The sequence below is a fragment of the Amia ocellicauda genome, chromosome 10, assembly GCF_036373705.1.
Source record: "Amia ocellicauda isolate fAmiCal2 chromosome 10, fAmiCal2.hap1, whole genome shotgun sequence".
NCBI classification, from domain to species: Eukaryota; Metazoa; Chordata; class Actinopteri; order Amiiformes; family Amiidae; genus Amia; species Amia ocellicauda.
The window spans coordinates 14,589,573-14,608,102 of record NC_089859.1 but is presented as its reverse complement, the minus strand read 5'-3'; the positions used below and the strand labels follow the sequence as shown (position 1 = coordinate 14,608,102).

Here is an 18,530-nt window from a genome sequence, read left to right as displayed (position 1 = left end):
CAGGGAGCTGCGGCAGAGGAACGTGTCGCTGAACCTATACGTGGTGAATGAGCCCTGGCTCTTCTCTCTGCTCTGGTGCTCTGGCGTCACCTCTGTCACGACCAATGCCTGTCACATCTTCAAGAACATGACGCAGCCTGTCTGGGTCCTTGTGAGTATGACTGCACTGCACTCCCCCACACCTCATGCATAAGTGACAGCACACCCACTGTAGCCAACTGAATTGATAGTGTGTGAATATAAATTCCTTTGAAGAGTAAAATACATGTGGATATAAAGGTCTCCCTTAATTGAATATGGTTAACCTATTTCTTCCCAGCTGTGAGAAAGTTGAGTATTGATCAGCACTTGTATTGAACTCCACGAATAATCCAAACCACTCAAATTGGCTTCTGCAGGGCCAATTTGATACAGGAGGATTTTGCTCTTCTTTATAAGTCTAGAGAAGTCTGTAGAGTTGTAGAGTTGTCCACAAAAGTTGTGAGGTTGAATTTTACCAAGTGGGCATGACAGAGGGGAAATCCTATTTAATCCTCTATATTGTTGCTTTTTCAGTAACCAATATAATCTTGAGAATCTACATATGAATCAGTATTTAATATTAACGGATTGTATCTCGACCTATAAATTAACTGATTTTCTCGGGATTCGGAACCGTTGCTGAGTCCAGGGATCCTCTGTGTCTTGGTCATTCGTTTCATTCGATTTTATTTCCAAATAAACATCTTATTTTGGAAGCTAGAGGGGAATACTTTTCACACTCACATCACTGAGGAAGAAGTATTTTCTGTTAATTTCCAATTAGGATATTTATTTAGTGATGTACATGTATAATGTCAACTTAAGAGGTACTCCCAATGAACTGCAGACTAAACATCACAAAGCATGCGTTCTAAAATGAGTATCTATATACAACATGGACATGAAACCATTACTCTTAGTTTTCAAGTACTGGCAAGAGAGGGTTGTGCGAACGCTGCATTTAAGTGTTGATCATAAACTGTTGTTAAAGCATCTAGAGCTTTGTCACAAAAAACATCTGTCCGAAGCTCAGCTCAGTCACTGGCAAACATTTCATAAACACGGCTTTCAGTCTGAAATGCGTGTATGAAAATTACAACTTGAGTTTTTATTGCTGTCCTCAGGCTCCTGATACGTACAGAGTGATCTGGATCACAGTGGACGTGGCATTCCTGCTTTCGATACTTGGTCTGTTCTTCCTGCAGAGGTGAGTGAAGCCAAGACTTGATTCCACCAGACTCGAGTCCATCTCTAATCACCTATAATTCATTGTTCTATGTTGTACTCCTTTGTTGAATTCCTTTGTTAATTATTATATTTCCATTAAAATATAATTATTATAAAAATATATACATAATCCTACTGTATTACATGATATAATATCGCTGGAGGGAGTCCACATAGCATTGTGCAAAAGAACATAAACATGGACATGATACTTTAGAGAAAAAAAAAATCACTTCGTGTTGATTTATAAAGTGCTCCCCGATTTGACATTTATTTTTATTTATTTTTTTAGATGGCGATTTAACCGTGGACGTGGTGAGTATTTTGTGTAACTACTAGAGAGTACTTTGAGTTTAAACGAATAGCCAACAAAAGAAAGTCTCACTTCAGGTATTGGGCACAGGGGTCTCCAAATACTCCCACCAAAGTTATGTAACAAAGTTATAGTTTTCTGTTGTAAAAAAAAAAAAAAAAAATCTTAAATGTATAATTTTGGAGAACAATCATGTAATCCCTTCCTAAAGTGGTGCAGCTTTGCTCCAAAGATTCATGAGACTTTTCACTGGAAAATTGCAGCAGATACATTTTGAATCTTACAATGTATGGGATGGAGGATAATTTTTATTTTTTGTACATGTAAAACATGGACATATTTTGAATATATACATTTACCAGGACTGATTGTTAATGTATTTTATGAATTTCCTCAAAGTTCTGGCCTGCCCAAGAATGGTCAGAATGTGACTGAAGTTTATTTTATTGTCAGATGCCACTTCCTACTGCATATAAATTAAAATGCAATTAGGTACATTATGTCTGTAATTTGCACTTTGCGAGTAGATCTAAGATCAGAGTTGTTCTCTGGGTATGGCATGGCCAGTGAGGTAATGCATCGAGAGAGACGGCGGATCATTGACACACTGTCTCTGCTTCTCAACAGAGAGCGAGGAGCACAGGAATGGATATTCAACCTGGGTCACTCAGCAGATGAACACTATCTTGTGAGGGCTAGACTGCAAGCTGCATGTATGGTTTACCTCTGGGACTCTCTTTGTGTAGGATTCTCTCTTAAGCACCGTGCACTACAAACTTCTGGGCATATTCTTCATTTTCTGACACTTCCCCGGCTGGCTTCCACGTTGTCTGCACCAGTGGATCTGGGGATACTGTGAACCTCCTTTCCGGGGAATGGAAGGCTTTACTGGAGCACAACTATGTGGGTTTACTGTGTGTCTTTTCTGAACTGAAACTATGGAGCAAGCTGGGACTTCCCACTACTCACATTTTTGCACTCTAAATGTTGCTCTCCCCACTCTCATTTGGTCATCTCTATAAGTAGGGATAGTCATTCTGGTAGCTCTCTGAAAATGTTCACTTTTGCTTTTGGGAGCAATGAAAAAACTGACAAATGTAAATCAAATTTACTGCTAGTATGAAGACTGAAGAATTTTTACTCCAGTGCGCAAGTTACTAAATATTTTCACCCTTTCCAAAAACATCCTAGAAGAGCTCAGAAAATAGGAAGGATGAGGAACACATTTACATTTCTGTTTTCCATGCTTTTATCTCTTTAGATTTCTAATTTCTACTTTATACAACAAACTGATAATTTGCCGTTAGAAAATGTGAAGCACATTTTTTTTTTTCAGATCAAAAGGTTTTGAAAAGGGTAAAAGATTTAGTCTGATACATGACAGGATTTAATTCAGAAAGATGTATATTACATTGCTATCTTACTTGCTATCAGACTTCCACAGACTGATTTGGAAGTTATGCAGTCTAAAAAAATCATATCGTATCATTTCATATATCATACTTTTTAGGAAAATTCACATGCTTGAAGATACAGATGCATTACTCCTAGATATTGTCTTTAACACTTTTATAATGTACAATATATTTTTAAGAATGTTTTATATAAATTATAAAATATAAGTAGTTTATATAATGCAAACGTAATCTGTTAACGTATCATGTACAATGTTTCTAGATATCAGACAAATTATTTTGAAATGCTGGCATTTTTACAAGTGTAAATCTATATTTTTCTATAGATATCACATCCTAAATGGTAATGAGACTAATGTGAAGATTTAAATGTCTGTAAAGTTTCAGTTTAAAGATTCAGATTTGCAAACATTTCCTTGCCTGTATTTTTTATGTGCCAAATAATATGTAATTTGTTTAATATACAATACTGTTGGGATGAATTTCATTATAATATTGATTCTTGGTTTACCTTTTTAAAGTAGGTTATATTTGTAATAGATATGGAATTGGGCTTTTTTGTCTTAAAAATCCCCCCATTGATTTCACATGTACTGGAAATGTGTGTTTGTATTTTATTGTGAACTGTTTTGTATAACAAGTGAAGATGGGAACTGTGACGTATCGCATGCTTATTTGTTTTTGTACTTTTCATGTAAAAAAAAAAAAATGCTTAGACACAGGGTTAGTGAGTATCACTCATCTCTCCCATATGCAGTTTCTACTTTAGGATCCTGGTATCATTTTTGGGGTCATAATGTTCCATCATGGAGAACTTTTCATTCTATATAATTTCACAGTGCTTTCTGTTGGCCACACTGTGTAGTAACTACAAAACAGTTTGACCACCAGTAAGTATATGCTGTTAGTCAACTTCCTTCATTAGTCTTTTTGAAGCGAGTTTGATCAGATGTTTTGTTTTTGTTTTGTTTTTTCTTTTTGTATCCGCTTAACGTGAGGAAAATCAGAAACTTAGTTTCTTCAGACTGGTGCTACACTAATAGTAAAAAAAAAAATCTGCTGTATAGCAAAAATGTGTCATCACCTATAATGTATCACAAATTAATACACCTTGCATTAGACAGGGAAACTAAAATGGTGTGATGGTTGATTGCAACTTCAGAGGAAAGATAATCCAACCAGACACAAGCACTGAAAATTTAAAACACTTTATTCTAGTTTCAGTTTGACATTTCAGTTGCCTTGAAACCACCAATCATTCGGTCAGAACAAAAGGACAATTACTCATGAAATCAACTGTACGATAATATATTTGGGCTCCTACTGTAATCATGCTTTTAAAACATTTTCATTTCAGTAATGGTATGACACCATTTCACTGCAACGTTAGCAAGGGATTGAACTGAACTGAAGTTAAAAAACCAGAATGTAACCTTTTACTCCCTGAAATGCTTCAATTACATGAATGGATTCGCGAAGGATCCCAGCTGATTGAGTTCATTGACAGACATGGCAGGTGAGACACTTCCAGGCATTAAACACTGCATGTGTGCAATGGGTATGCAAATAATTGTATTGTTTTGCATTATATGTCTGTTGTGGTTGTAAGAACAGATTTTGTTATAGAACTGTGTTATATTATTGCTAATGATGTCTTAAATAAATGTACAAACTGCGATGTTAACTCTTCATTTGTCTTCTGACCCTCAATGACCTTAGAGAAGGGGATTGACCCAGTTCTACAATTACCCAAAATCCCACAGGTTGTATAGCCATGTTTTTTTTTTTTTTTCTTTTTATTAAACAAGTGATGAAAACCTGAGGCATAATGATTGGTTTAATAACTTATTACTGCTTAAGTAATTTTAATGTGAGCTACAATAAAATCCATTAGCTAATGTGTATTAGTCTGTATATGAATGAGTTGATGAAAGGAGCGTATTGAATACTTAGTCAAGGAAATAAAATAAAGCGAGGTATTTTGTGCTGAGACCACTAGGCGGCATGCATTGCTTTGCGATTTCTTAGTGTTTAAAACTTCCTTATCATTATCGCTGTTGATATTTGTGTCTGATCTGTTGCTTTATGTGTTAAGCAGTTGGCAAGTTGTTGCGCTATATCTATGTTATTTAAATCAATAAATCATAAGCAATCCCATGTATCTGAATACATGAACTGTATTGGCGGTAGTTTAGCTATATTTAATCAAACGTCTGGGGCTTTTTTTTTTGTGTTACAATGAACATCCCTCCCACGTCATACACTCACATACAATGTAAATATTGATCCCGGTATTTAATATACGTGCACATGAATGGTACTTTCAGTTTACATCTTAGCTAAGGGATACTTAACAAAAGCCTATGCTTTGTAAAGATAATCTTATCACTTATCTGTGCATGCAGCCACACAAAATGAAATGGGGCACTTCTGGAGTACTTGCTCGGTCCAGTCTGGCCTCCTGGCGGTCACTGTCCGGCGGTGCAGGCTGCGGGGGAGGCGGGTTTGAACGGCCGCTTTCCCGCAGACGCCGACTCCTCCAGCAGGGCCGGGACGCACAGCCGCCTCTCCCGCTGAGCACCGCGGAGCCGCCGCACAGCCGCTTCTCGCAGCGCCGGGACAACTTTCTTTTCTTTGAGGATTTATTTAGATTTTTTTATGTGACTCAAATGGCTGTTTTTTAAAGAAGTTACAGCGTGTGTGCGGTGAAGAAGTTATTTTCCATGAGGGGCGCTCCTCTTCCCTGACACCATGCCATTATAAATGTCATAAACCAGTTTCATGGATTCAGAGAGACTTTCATTGGATTAAAGGACTGTATTATCGTGATTTATGCCATGGTTCACAAGTACGGTAAGTATTTTACCTTTTTATTGTTAGGGGGGTTGGGTGAGCTTGTATTTCAGGATGTTTTAAATGTGTTGGACTCTTGGACTTTATTTTCATGAATGTTCATGAATGGGACTCCGCTTGGCTCGGTCCCATACTTGTCTGAAACGCATCGTACAGCCGCGTCCGGGATGCGCAGGCCGGACACCTGTGTGAAAGTGAAGCGCCTTTCTAATCGCACCAGGATGAGTGGCCGCCTCTGGTCTCTTATTCAATTATTCTGTCGTTTTTTAAAAAGCCCAACTTTCCTCTGTGCATTCCCAAGGGAAACGGGAAGTATTTTTCCTTGGAAAGTTGGACTGATCCGCGCAGTGCCAGGGAAGCACTTCATTCCAGCCGCGGTTGCAGCGCTGTCAGGACGCGGGAGGCGAGCAGCGCAGGCAGCCGTGCAGCTCTGGCGTGTCCCGGGCTGCGGACCTCCGGCTGAACTCGCACCTGGGCTGCGGCACCTGCGCTCCCCGGCCGGCGGCAGCGGGGAAAACAACCGCAACAACAACAGCAACACACACACACACACAGCAACAACAACACACACACACAATACACACACACACACACAGCAACAACAACACACACACACAATACACACACACAGCAACAACAACAGCAACACACACACACACACACACAGCAACAACAACACACACACACACAGCAACAACAACACACACACACATACACACACACAGCAACAACAACAGCAACACACACACACACACACACAGCAACAACAACACACACACACACATACACACACACAGCAACACACACACACACACACACACAGCAACAACAACACACACACACATACACACACACAGCAACAACAACAGCAACACACACACACACACACACACACAGCAACAACAACACACACACACATACACACACACAGCAACAACAACAGCAACACACACACACACACACACAGCAACAACAACACACACACACACAGCAACAACAACACACACACACATACACACACACAGCAACAACAACAGCAACACACACACACACACACACAGCAACAACAACACACACACACACATACACACACACAGCAACACACACACACACACACACACAGCAACAACAACACACACATACATACACACACACAGCAACAACAACACACACACACACATACACACACACAGCAACAACAACAGCAACACACACACATACACACACACAGCAACACACACACACACACACACACAGCAACAACAACACACACATACATACACACACACAGCAACAACAACACACACACACACATACACACACACAGCAACAACAACAGCAACACACACACATACACACACACAGCAACACACACACACACACACACACAGCAACAACAACACACACATACATACACACACACAGCAACAACAACACACACACACACATACACACACACAGCAACAACAACACACACATACATACACACACACAGCAACAACAACACACACACACACATACACACACACAGCAACAACAACAGCAACACACACACACACACACACACAGCAACAACAACACACACACACATACACACACACAGCAACAACAACACACACACACACACACAGCAACAACAACACACACACACATACACACACAGCAACAACAACACACACACACACACACAGCAACAACAACAGCAACACACACACACACAGCAACAACAACACACACACACATACACACACAGCAACAACAACACACACACACACATACACACACACACACAGCAACACACACACACACACAGCAACAACAACACACACACACACACACACACAGCAACAACAGCAACACACACACACACACACACACACAGCAACAACAACACACACACACATACACACACACAGCAACAACAGCAACACACACACACACACAGCAACAACAACACACACACACACACACACAGCAACAACAGCAACACACACACACACACAGCAACAACAACACACACACACACACACAGCAACAACAGCAACACACACACACACAGCAACAACACTACACACACACATCAACAACCACACACAGCAACAAAATACAACAGCAACACACACACACACACAACAACACACACACACAGCAACAAAATACAACAGCAACACACACACACAGCCCCATGTGAGCCGAGGGAGTGGCAGTCTGTGCATGGAAATGTGTACACCACCAACAAACACTCGTGACTGTCCACTTGTATGCACAATGTTTTGCCTGCGAGGGGGCAGAGTACAGCACAGGCACAAGCCACTGCTGCTCGGTGAATTGCTCCCTATTCAAATTGGCATGCATCATTGAACAATGGTTAATGTTATACTATTACTTTTTCAATAAGTGTTTATTTAGGCCTAGTGTACGGTACAGTATAGTTATATCGCAAATGTCTCTTTCTACCACTTACTATTGTGACTGCTCACCTCCCCTGCATATTCTACTGTCACTGCTGTTATTGGTATTACTAGTGCTACTGCTACTACCACTAATGACCTTAGACCTAATAATCCGTTTCCAGTCATAGTGGTGGTAGTAGCAGTAGTAGTACTAGCAGCAGCACTAGTAATACCAACTCTATATATTACTACTACCACCATCACCACCACTACTACTACTACTACTACCACCACTATGACTGAACATGGATTATTAGACCTTAGACCTAATAATCTAGTTCTAGTAGTAGTAGTAGTAGTAGTAGTAGTAGTTCTACACCAGTGATTCTCAACCCTGTCCTGAAGGACCACCTACCCTGCTGGTTTTTGTTTCAACCAAGCACTCAATTACTTAATTGAACCCTTAATTGAAGTAATGTGATTACACTTGACTCTTTACATTGTGTAACTGATAACATGATTCCTTAATAAGATAATTCCTTATACAATGCTATACTTAACTTAAAAAGCTACTATTAAAAATAATGAAAAGGCTCTTATTTAGGAAATAATTAGTTCAATTAAGGGTTCAATTAAGTACTTGAGAGATTGGTTGGAACAAAAACCAGCAGGGTTGTTGGTACTCCAGGACATGATTGGGAACCACTGCTCTTCCATATACCTATAATACATATACCTATATAATATTCCTAATAATAACATACAGTGAGGGAAAAAAGTATTTGATCCCCTGTTGATTTTGTACATTTGCCCACTGACAAAGAAATGATCAGTCTATAATTTTAATGGTAGGTGTATTTTAACAGTGAGAGACAGAATAACAACAAAAAAATCCAGAAAAACGCATTTCAAAAAAGTTATAAATTGATTTGCATGTTAATGAGGGAAATAAGTATTTGACCCCTTCGACTTAGTACTTGGTGGCAAAACCCTTGTTGGCAATCACAGAGGTCAGACGTTTCTTGTAGTTGGCCACCAGGTTTGCACACATCTCAGGAGGGATTTTGTCCCACTCCTCTTTGCAGATCCTCTCCAAGTCATTAAGGTTTCGAGGCTGACGTTTGGCAACTCGAACCTTCAGCTCCCTCCACAGATTTTCTATGGGATTAAGGTCTGGAGACTGGCTAGGCCACTCCAGGACCTTAATGTGCTTCTTCTTGAGCCACTCCTTTGTTGCCTTGGCTGTGTGTTTTGGGTCATTGTCATGCTGGAATACCCATCCACGACCCATTTTCAATGCCCTGGCTGAGGGAAGGAGGTTCTCACCCAAGATTTGACGGTACATGGCCCCGTCCATCGTCCCTTTGATGTGGTGCAGTTGTCCTGTCCCCTTAGCAGAAAAACACCCCCAAAGCATAATGTTTCCACCTCCATGTTTGACGGTGGGGATGGTGTTCTTGGAGTCATTCCTCCTCCTCCAAACACGGCGAGTTGAGTTGATGCCAAAGAGCTTGATTTTGGTCTCATCTGACCACAACACTTTCACCCAGTTCTCCTCTGAATCATTCAGATGTTCATTGGCAAACTTCAGACGGGCCTGTACATGTGCTTTCTTGAGCAGGGGGACCTTGCAGGCGCTGCAGGATTTCAGTCCTTCACGGCGTAGTGTGTTACCAATTGTTTTCTTGGTGACTATGGTCCCAGCTGCCTTGAGATCATTAACAAGATCCTCCCGTGTAGTTCTGGGCTGATTCCTCTCCGTTCTCATGATCATTGAAACTCCACGAGGTGAGATCTTGCATGGAGCCCCAGACCGAGGGAGACTGACCGTTATTTTGTGTTTCTTCCATTTGCGAATAATCGCACCAACTGTTGTCACCTTCTCACCAAGCTGCTTGGCGATGGTCTTGTAGCCCATTCCAGCCTTGTGTAGGTCTACAATCTTGTCCCTGACATCCTTGGACAGCTCTTTGGTCTTGGCCATGGTGGAGAGTTTGGAATCTGATTGATTGATTGCTTCTGTGGACAGGTGTCTTTTATACAGGTAATGAGCTGAGATTAGGAGCACTCCCTTTAAGAGACTGCTCCTAATCTCAGCTCGTTACCTGTATATAAGACACCTGGGAGCCAGAAATCTTGCTGATTGATAGGGGATCAAATACCTATTTCCCTCATTAACATGCAAATCTATGTATAACTTTTTTGAAATGCGTTTTTCTGGATTTTTTTGTTGTTATTCTGTCTCTCACTGTTAAAATACACCTACCATTAAAATTATAGACTGATCATTTCTATATCAGTGGGCAAACGTACAAAATCAGCAGGGGATCAAATACTTTTTTCCCTCACTGTAAATTATAGGCTAAAGTTACCAGACGGGGCGTTGGTAGAGGAGTGTAATGACGTTTCAAAAATATTACTGAGCAGTTGCTTGGTCTGTAAACGTTTAGGCAGTGGTCTTATTAAAAGACACTAAACGAGCACGATGGGTCAAATGGCCTCCTCTCGTTTGTAAACTTTCTTATGTTCTTATGTCTTCAAGGACATACCCAGACTCACAAGTGTTCAGTCCTGCACCTCTGGGTCATGTTGTCGGGTTTCATTTTCGCACTTGTTTGGTCTGGCCGTCACTCACAGCTCCAGTGATGGAGAGAAGCCGGTCTGGATTGATGCAGCTGAGCGGCGAGGTGCAGAGGCTGCTCCCAGGGAGAGATGATGCTCTGCACCGCACACCTCTGCTGTGCATGGGATCTGTCGCGGCACACTGAGCAATGATGCATGCAGCACGTCTCAGACTGTTTTGGTGTCTCCAGCGAGCAGCTTTAACACACTACGGGATGCTTTTTTTTGTTGTTGTTTTAAATCTACTCGAAGCAATCGTTATCGTGTATTTGAAAAATAAAAATAAAATCGTAAAATGGTGATAATAATGATTACAGTATGCAAATGATTACAGATTAATGATCTTCAAAATATCGCCTACTCTCTTTGTCTCTGTGAATAGTCAGTGTGTGTGTGTCGGCTTCTGTTTTGTGAATGTAATCAATTTATTTTTAATCAATAATTGTGGATGTTGGCAGATAAAAAAGCTAAAACATCCTGTGACAGGAATTACAGGAATTAAAGGCTGTGGGAGGAGCCAGTAAATGTAGTAGTAGTACTTCGTAGGAATACACTGTACCATATGTATTTTACCATGGTACATCACACTATATTTACCATGTTTACCACAGTAATAAAGTTTACATAGGCATTACATTAAAGGCAGGCATGGACAAAAGTTTAATATATACAAATTAGACAAGTTATCTACAGATTACCCCCCCTTCACTGTAGCTATGCAACTGGTGCTACTATCACTTATCAAAGTGCAATTATTTACATATTAAGTGTGTCTATAGTATCACACACATTTGACTGTGTGCCCGTTGATCAGAGGGACAGATGGCCCTGAGTTTCCCCTGCTCTGCTGTGTGAATGTGTTTGACTGTGATCTCCGCTCCACAGACACCCAGAGAGCAGTGGACCTGCTGGAGCAGTACCAGACCAGTCTCACCAGCCCAGAGGAGCAGGGCTTGAGAACCAGTGTGGGGAAAGTCTCAGCCATCTTTGGCAGCCAGCTGTTCCAGGCTCTGCTGGGTAAGCCTGTCTGCTGCACGGGAGAATATGGGAACATTCAAACACTCGGGCACCTACTGACAGGTTTAGCCACCACCAGATACTGGCAGAGGGTAATGTAAAGTAAAGGCAGTCACACAGTCTTGTTTTCAAATGGTTGCATGCATGAAAACAAACCAAAATAAATCCATTATGAAAAGTGCAAAAGTCAGTTTAATCAGAAATCACAAAATGTTCCAGTTCTACAATCTCGATATTTCAGACTTTTTAAGTTTCTGGGTATAATCTTTCATTTGGCCGTGTGTTATCCAATTTACTTTGATGATGTGTCCAGATTTATTGATACAAGTGCTACAGTTTTCAGGTATTACAGCAACTCCACAGGAAGCAGGTCACAAACTTTCCAGATACCCCTTATCTTGGGTTTTATGCTTGTGTTTCCAAATAGCCTGATACTGTTTTCAGTCGCAGTTTGTGAAATGTCCATTCCTTCAGTCTGAATGGTAAAAATAGGCTTAATTGTTTTTCGTTTCTTTGACATGGTATTTGAGTGATTGGGAATATTAGGAATTTTCAGATATGGGGTTGATCAGCGGTGGGTTTGATGCCAGGTTAGCGTTATTTATAAATTCATCTGGGGTTTTTGTGTTTGTTAAAACAGAAAGTGACACAGTTCACACAATGAGATAAAATAAAAATCTGGATACTGTTTATTTATTATTTTGAAATAGATTATGTATGTACAGAATAATAACAAATTTAATAAAAATCACAACAAGTACATCTTTTTACCAGCAAAAGTGTTTAACGTGGCAGTTCCTTTAATCCCCAAAAGTTTGTGCTGATATGGATACACAGATTATTTCCGACAGACATTTAGCTATGCAGATACTCCCAATACAGTTTATATATTTTTAGGCACAATTGAGAAACAAACAAAATAAAAGAAACTGAACATCTGCAGGTAAAAGTGCTTAAACTCCATATTTATTTAGTTTATCTTGTGTAAGATCTTTACCAAACAAAATAAATAAGATTGACGTGTGTTTTCTGGAAAAAACAAGAAAAAAAACAAAAACAAACCAGGGCAGTTTTATGCTTTTGATGGAATATAGATTTTAAACAAAGACCCAATATTTGTTTGGCACAATGGGTGCTATATGTTCTCACCTCATCTGCTTCAAGACCCTTTCTTTGCATGAAGTAAGCTTATGAGAGAGAACTGCAGAGTTCCTCATTCTTACATAATTAACAGGCCTATAATAAAACAAAGATAAGTTGAAACTCTCTTGCTAATGCATTATTAATGAGTAATAAATTATGCCATAAATAGCTTGTGTGCAGTGCAGTGCAGTGCAGTCATTACCTCCCTCCTTGTGCCCAGTATTAATTGCAAAGGAGACATCTCACTGGCATGACTCCCTCTGTATTAGTACCATCAAGCACAGTCTTGCAGCCATAACAACACTTGTAGTATAATATCACCTGTAAAGGTTTACGGTGAGAAGCTGACCTTTACTGTGAGCCTGCAGTAGTGGATTGCTCTATTAGTCAGCTTTTATTATTATTTTTACAATTTCTTTTTTTTTTTTTTTACATTTTATTACGGGAACATCTAAGCATTAATTGTGCATTAGAGACCTGTGATCTTTCACAAAGTGGAGAAAATGTCACCCAAATGAGACAGACTTATTGCTACAGTTTATACCCCTAATTATTCAGTCGCTTCCCTCCTGAAACCTGGAATAAAATTCTCAGAGACACCAGCCTCCCTCCACATTTCCCTTCAACGCTTGGGTCATTTATTAGTCCAGTTATTGCACAGGAACTTAATTAAATCTGGTTAAGTATTTCTTGCTTAATGTGCTGGACTGTTATAGCAACAGGGAGTTTTAATTGCTCTACTCCTGCACTTACATCTGGCCTTTTTTCATCATGTCAGCTAATCTGCACGTTCTCCGTATCTCCCCAGATAAACTATTTCGTCCACCACTGATAGTAGGCTATGTCCTCATACCAGCAGGTCTGAGAGAATCTGAATGGAAGACACCAGAGGCTGGGAATGCCAGCATATGCAGTATGGCTGTATTATTAAGGCATGTTACTTTGACATCACATTACCAGAACCTTATCACTGCTGCTAGAACAACATGTTTTGCAACATAAAAATACACCCAGTGCGTGGCAGGCCAAGGGTAATACTGTGGGTGTTGTAAACCAAAATAGTAAACTGTAAACCCTTACAATTGTTTTCACCTCAAACAAAACTAGAGCTATTGCATTGTTATGTATTTTCTTTTAGCTCTGAGAAAACACAGTTCTTATACACGTGTATTAAATACCCTACCAGTGTCCTAATGATTTGTTCGCCTTTGGCATTGCCATTGTGGTGGCTGTGCTGTAAAGTGCAGGAGCCAGGATTTGTTGCCATTGAGATAGCAGCGTTGCCATGGCAGAATGTGTGGTGAGGAGGCATTCGGCTCGGGCTGACGTTGGCGTGACTGAGCTCGCAGTGTGCCAGCCTTGCCCTCCTCCCTCACAGGAGGCTGCTGTTGTACAGATAGAGCTAATTACATTGTGCTCGCTCTCTGTTGTGATATCCTGCAGCTGGGCACTCGCTACGCAGGGAGGTAGATAAAGGTAATTTGTTTAACCCCTGCCAAGCAATTTCAAACAGCTCTTCAATCAAGTGAGGCATTGCATTGTTGGTAAAAAAAAAAACACACCGGAGAAAAACAGACAATAACCTGTGTAGCATGAATGAATCAATCAATGAAATAACTTTCATCTTACACCGTGCATCAAAGGTATGAAAATTACATTAGTGAAAAATATGGATTGTGTAAATTAAATCCACACTGTATTTGGGCTGTATTTTACACACGTCCTAGCATGAATTTATCTCATGAGATTATTAATTTATATATATTAAATAAGCAAGATTGAATTTCAGTACTCCTGTGCTTTATTTTTTCCCTTAAACAGATTTTCTCCAGATGTTTCATTCTTGTGATTATGTTCAGTTCTGTTGCATTTGGTTTTGTGTAGAGAGCCTGAGATCTGTTCAAGTCTGTAGTGTGTGTGTGTGTGTGAGAGAGAGAGCGAGAGAGAGAGTGAGAGTGAGAGTGTGTGCTTCAGGGGTTTATTCTACCAGGGCTGATGTTTTTTCAAGAGGCTGGAGTTTATCAAAATTCCCTGCATTCCACAGAGAGCCTGGCTATCTGTACAGGAATGTGTGTGAGAGACAGTGTCTGAAAGCAGGCACGCTTGACCCCAAACCCCTCAGAATAAACTCCCCACAACGGGCAGCCCCAGCCAGGTAGCTGTGTGCTGTGAAGGTCATTCACTAGGGGCTGCAGGCTCAGGTCAAGTTTATTTATTTAATTCCAGTGCTGCTGAGCACTAGATTCTTTGATCATCTTATATTATTATTGTCACTGTTATTATTACTATATTTCAATGAATCCGTGTTGTCACTTTTTTAAATCTTTTTTAGTGTAACTTTGTTGTTTAGTGAACCTTTAGTGACTTTAATAATACATCCGCACTATTTGCTTAATTGGTCTAACAGCCAGTTCACTTAATTGGCTGTTGACGTAAACATGTTTTAACTGTTTATTGCAAGCAAAGTGTAATAATAATGAGCAGAAACACATAATTTAAATGAGTCTTTCAGTTAACAGAGCAACAAATAGTAATTCATAAAATGTATTTTTTTCCCTTTTGTTTCTATGTGAAATTTCATTGGATTGCTCTCTGGGATGTGTCAAAGCAGAGTAAGGATAACGTAGGGAAAGTAGAAGGGAGTTGTTATTTTATTCCATTCTTTTCCTTTCACATTTCAGTTCAGCAGCTCTGTTGTCTGAAGCTTGTTACTTAAAGTGGCTCATCTCTCTGGAAAGGAAATACAAAAGGCAATTAGGGGAGTATAGATGGGGGTGGGGGTTAGGTAAGGAAGTGGTTGAGTTTTATTTTCAGCCTCATTCAACCGTAATGTAGCATTAATATTGCATATGAAAGCTAGGATATAAGACGGTTAAATCAGAGGTGTTTGCTGTTCCACAGGACACATAAACAATCACGGTAAATAACAGGTGAATTACCAAGTTTTGCCCTGCCTGAATTTAGCCTCTCTTCCCTGCTTTTGTTTGTTTTGTTTGTTTCCACTTCTCTGGGCTGATGCTGGGAGAGGGAGCATGTTGTGAGTCCCAGACTGGCAGGGAAGACTGTGGGGCTGGCGGCAGTGCTTGGCTTCAAACAGTGGGCATTGTGGGATTGTGGGGGGGCTGGCTAAGAGACGCTGTGGGCAAGGCTGTCTGCGTGATTGAGCAATCCAGAACAAAGGTCGCCTTCAACACAGACTCATCCCTTTGTTCACACACATGCTGAGGAGAGGGTGGTCGTGTGTGTGTGTGTGTGTGTGTGTGTGTGTGTGTGTGTGTGTATGTGTGTGTGTGGTGGGGGGGCGAAGTAGGCACTACAGGGACAGAGACAAGGGGCTGTAAACAGAGTGCATATCGTCCAGAAAAAACCCTCATACTGGTGGAAAAATAGTTCATAGTTCTCTTAATCAATAGTAAATTGAACTGATACCTCTGACCAATTAACTGATGTACTTTACAAACCATATATTTTAATGCCATCCTGCAAGAGGTTCACCCCTTTTTGGATTAGGGAAGTTTCAGTACTCTTGGCATGTGTTTCATAATAATAATAATAATAATAATAATAATAATAATAATAACTCTTTAACAGAACAGATTCTCTTTGGTGCCAAGTCTATGAGGCAAGGAGAAAAATATTATAATGAAGGCATGGGGTGAAGAGAGAAGACACATATAAAACACTCACTCTTTTACACACAGGGGCATAGAATATATAAGGAGTTGAATTACATCACTCAGGGACCACGTGACCTGGTGATGGAAAGTTTGACTGCTGGAGGGAAAGGCCAGGCACAGAACGCAGAGCACAGAGCGGGTGTTTAGAGCTCAGTGTCCCACCTGTGTCCCCTTTTGTCCCAAATGATCTGTGAGTAACTTAGACCCTTAATAGATCACTGAGATCACTGTTATTTATAGTCATCCTTGTATTACCAGGAATGGCGTCTGACAGAGAGCAACTCTTATCAGTCTATATTCAACATCTTTAATAAATTATTGTTCACCTCAAATCATCTGAAAAACTTTTAATAGGTTATCAGTTCAGATTAGATGAGCACAGGAGGGAACTCAAACACTAGCAGTCACTGTCATGGGCCCACTTGTTTAAATCCTGTACACATCTGGCTGGCTTCACAGACTGGAACTAGCACTTATCTCAGACTACCTGATGTTATGTTAAGTAAAGAAGTTCAAGACGAGTACTAATCTGGATCGGTGAATGCAGCCACTAGCCGTTGAAACAGTATACCTCAATATGTCAAATTCTTGACTCAACATGTGTGTTCAGTGTTGAACTTCTTCCAATCTTTCAAGATGTGGAAACATTTTAAAAGAAGAGGGGGTGGAGGAGTAGTTCAATTAAAGGGTTCAGTTAACTCAGGAGAGATGAAAAACAGAAGATACATGAGGGGAGGACTGACGAATCCCACTTTTGTGCGGCCAGATCTGTGGTCTAAACACATGGAGAAGTGTACATATCTGTGGTGGGGGAGGATAACTGAATCACATATGAAGGGAGAAAAACTTGGAACAGTTGCTTTGTAGAGCTGACTGACCTCCCCTGACACTACAAACCCCCCCCAGAGCATTGCATTTGCCTATGATTATAAGAGGGAGCAATGATATTTTATTGATGACATATCTGTCAAGGCAGTGAGACACCCGTCTGTTCTGATGACTGCAGTATTAAAAGAGAGTTGCTTTGTGATTTGTCTTGGGAATGTGTCATCCTTTGTGGCATGATGGGTAAGCAGACCACAGTATGAGTACACAAGCAGTAAAAGAGGTGTGTAGTTTCTGTGTGTTTTGCTGGGCTAGGATTTGTATCTCCTCTTTGAGTTTGAAAACATTAAAACATTTGAAAAGGATTTTAAAACGAGAGCTCTCATGTATGGCTTTGGTTTTGTACCTGTTTAGGTAATATTATTGGTGAGAAAGTATGGCACAGGCACTCAGACGAACTTGGTCATGCACCTTTACTGTACAGACAAGAAGCACAGAGACAGTATCCCACAGGAATACTCAGGAAGCTCAAAACACACACACCCAGACGCTCAAACGTACAAAGCCAACACAGGCGAATATTTGCTTAAGGTGAGTGTCAGCTCACTGTATTGTTTGTTCTTATTGGTGTTGAAGATTTTAGGGATTATTCGGCTGTGGAAAATAAGATGTGATTAGAGCAAATATTTCTACATATTCTACATAAAAAGGAAAGAAAACTTGCAGGATGAGATTGCCCTTGTTCCTGGGAAGCAGGGAAGGTAGGGGTCACATATCTCCCTTTCTTGGGCTTGACGGACATCAAAAACTCTGCCCACACATCTCTACACTCCCACTCACGCACAAATACGCCGGCTCTCACCCACTTCCACACACACACACACACACACACACACACAGCTCAATGAGTCATCACCCCCCCTCCCCTATCCAACTCCTCATTCCTCATAACAGCATAGCACAGCAGTGGGATTAACACAGCCCCCCCCCCCACACACATTTATTTCTTTAAACCCTTCTTTCC

General features: G+C 40.5%; 2 protein-coding genes across 14 annotated transcripts in view; both read left to right on the top strand.

Moving 5' to 3' along the window:
• gdpd2 (glycerophosphodiester phosphodiesterase domain containing 2) overlaps window positions 1-4,660 on the top strand; it is a 30,198-nt gene extending 25,538 nt beyond the window's left edge. For all 3 annotated transcript variants that reach the window (XM_066715142.1, XM_066715141.1, XM_066715143.1), the window contains exons 13-16: window positions 4-151; window positions 1,146-1,228; window positions 1,541-1,563; window positions 2,189-4,660. In XM_066715142.1, the coding sequence (XP_066571239.1) occupies window positions 4-151; window positions 1,146-1,228; window positions 1,541-1,563; window positions 2,189-2,253 (319 nt within the window). In that variant the 3' untranslated portion in view covers window positions 2,254-4,660. The remainder of the gene's footprint in view (window positions 1-3; window positions 152-1,145; window positions 1,229-1,540; window positions 1,564-2,188) is intronic.
• An 847-nt stretch (window positions 4,661-5,507) lies between these two features.
• The window catches only part of dlg3 (discs, large homolog 3 (Drosophila)), a 94,537-nt gene continuing 81,514 nt past the window's right edge, over window positions 5,508-18,530 (top strand). For 5 of the 11 annotated variants that reach the window (XM_066715135.1, XM_066715134.1, XM_066715132.1 and 2 more), the window contains exons 1-2: window positions 5,508-5,829; window positions 11,730-11,861. In XM_066715135.1, coding sequence (XP_066571232.1) covers window positions 5,814-5,829; window positions 11,730-11,861 — 148 coding nt within the window. In that variant the 5' untranslated portion in view covers window positions 5,508-5,813. The remainder of the gene's footprint in view (window positions 5,830-11,729; window positions 11,862-18,530) is intronic. The other 6 variants (XM_066715136.1, XM_066715129.1, XM_066715128.1 and 3 more) reach the window with 2 other exon arrangements.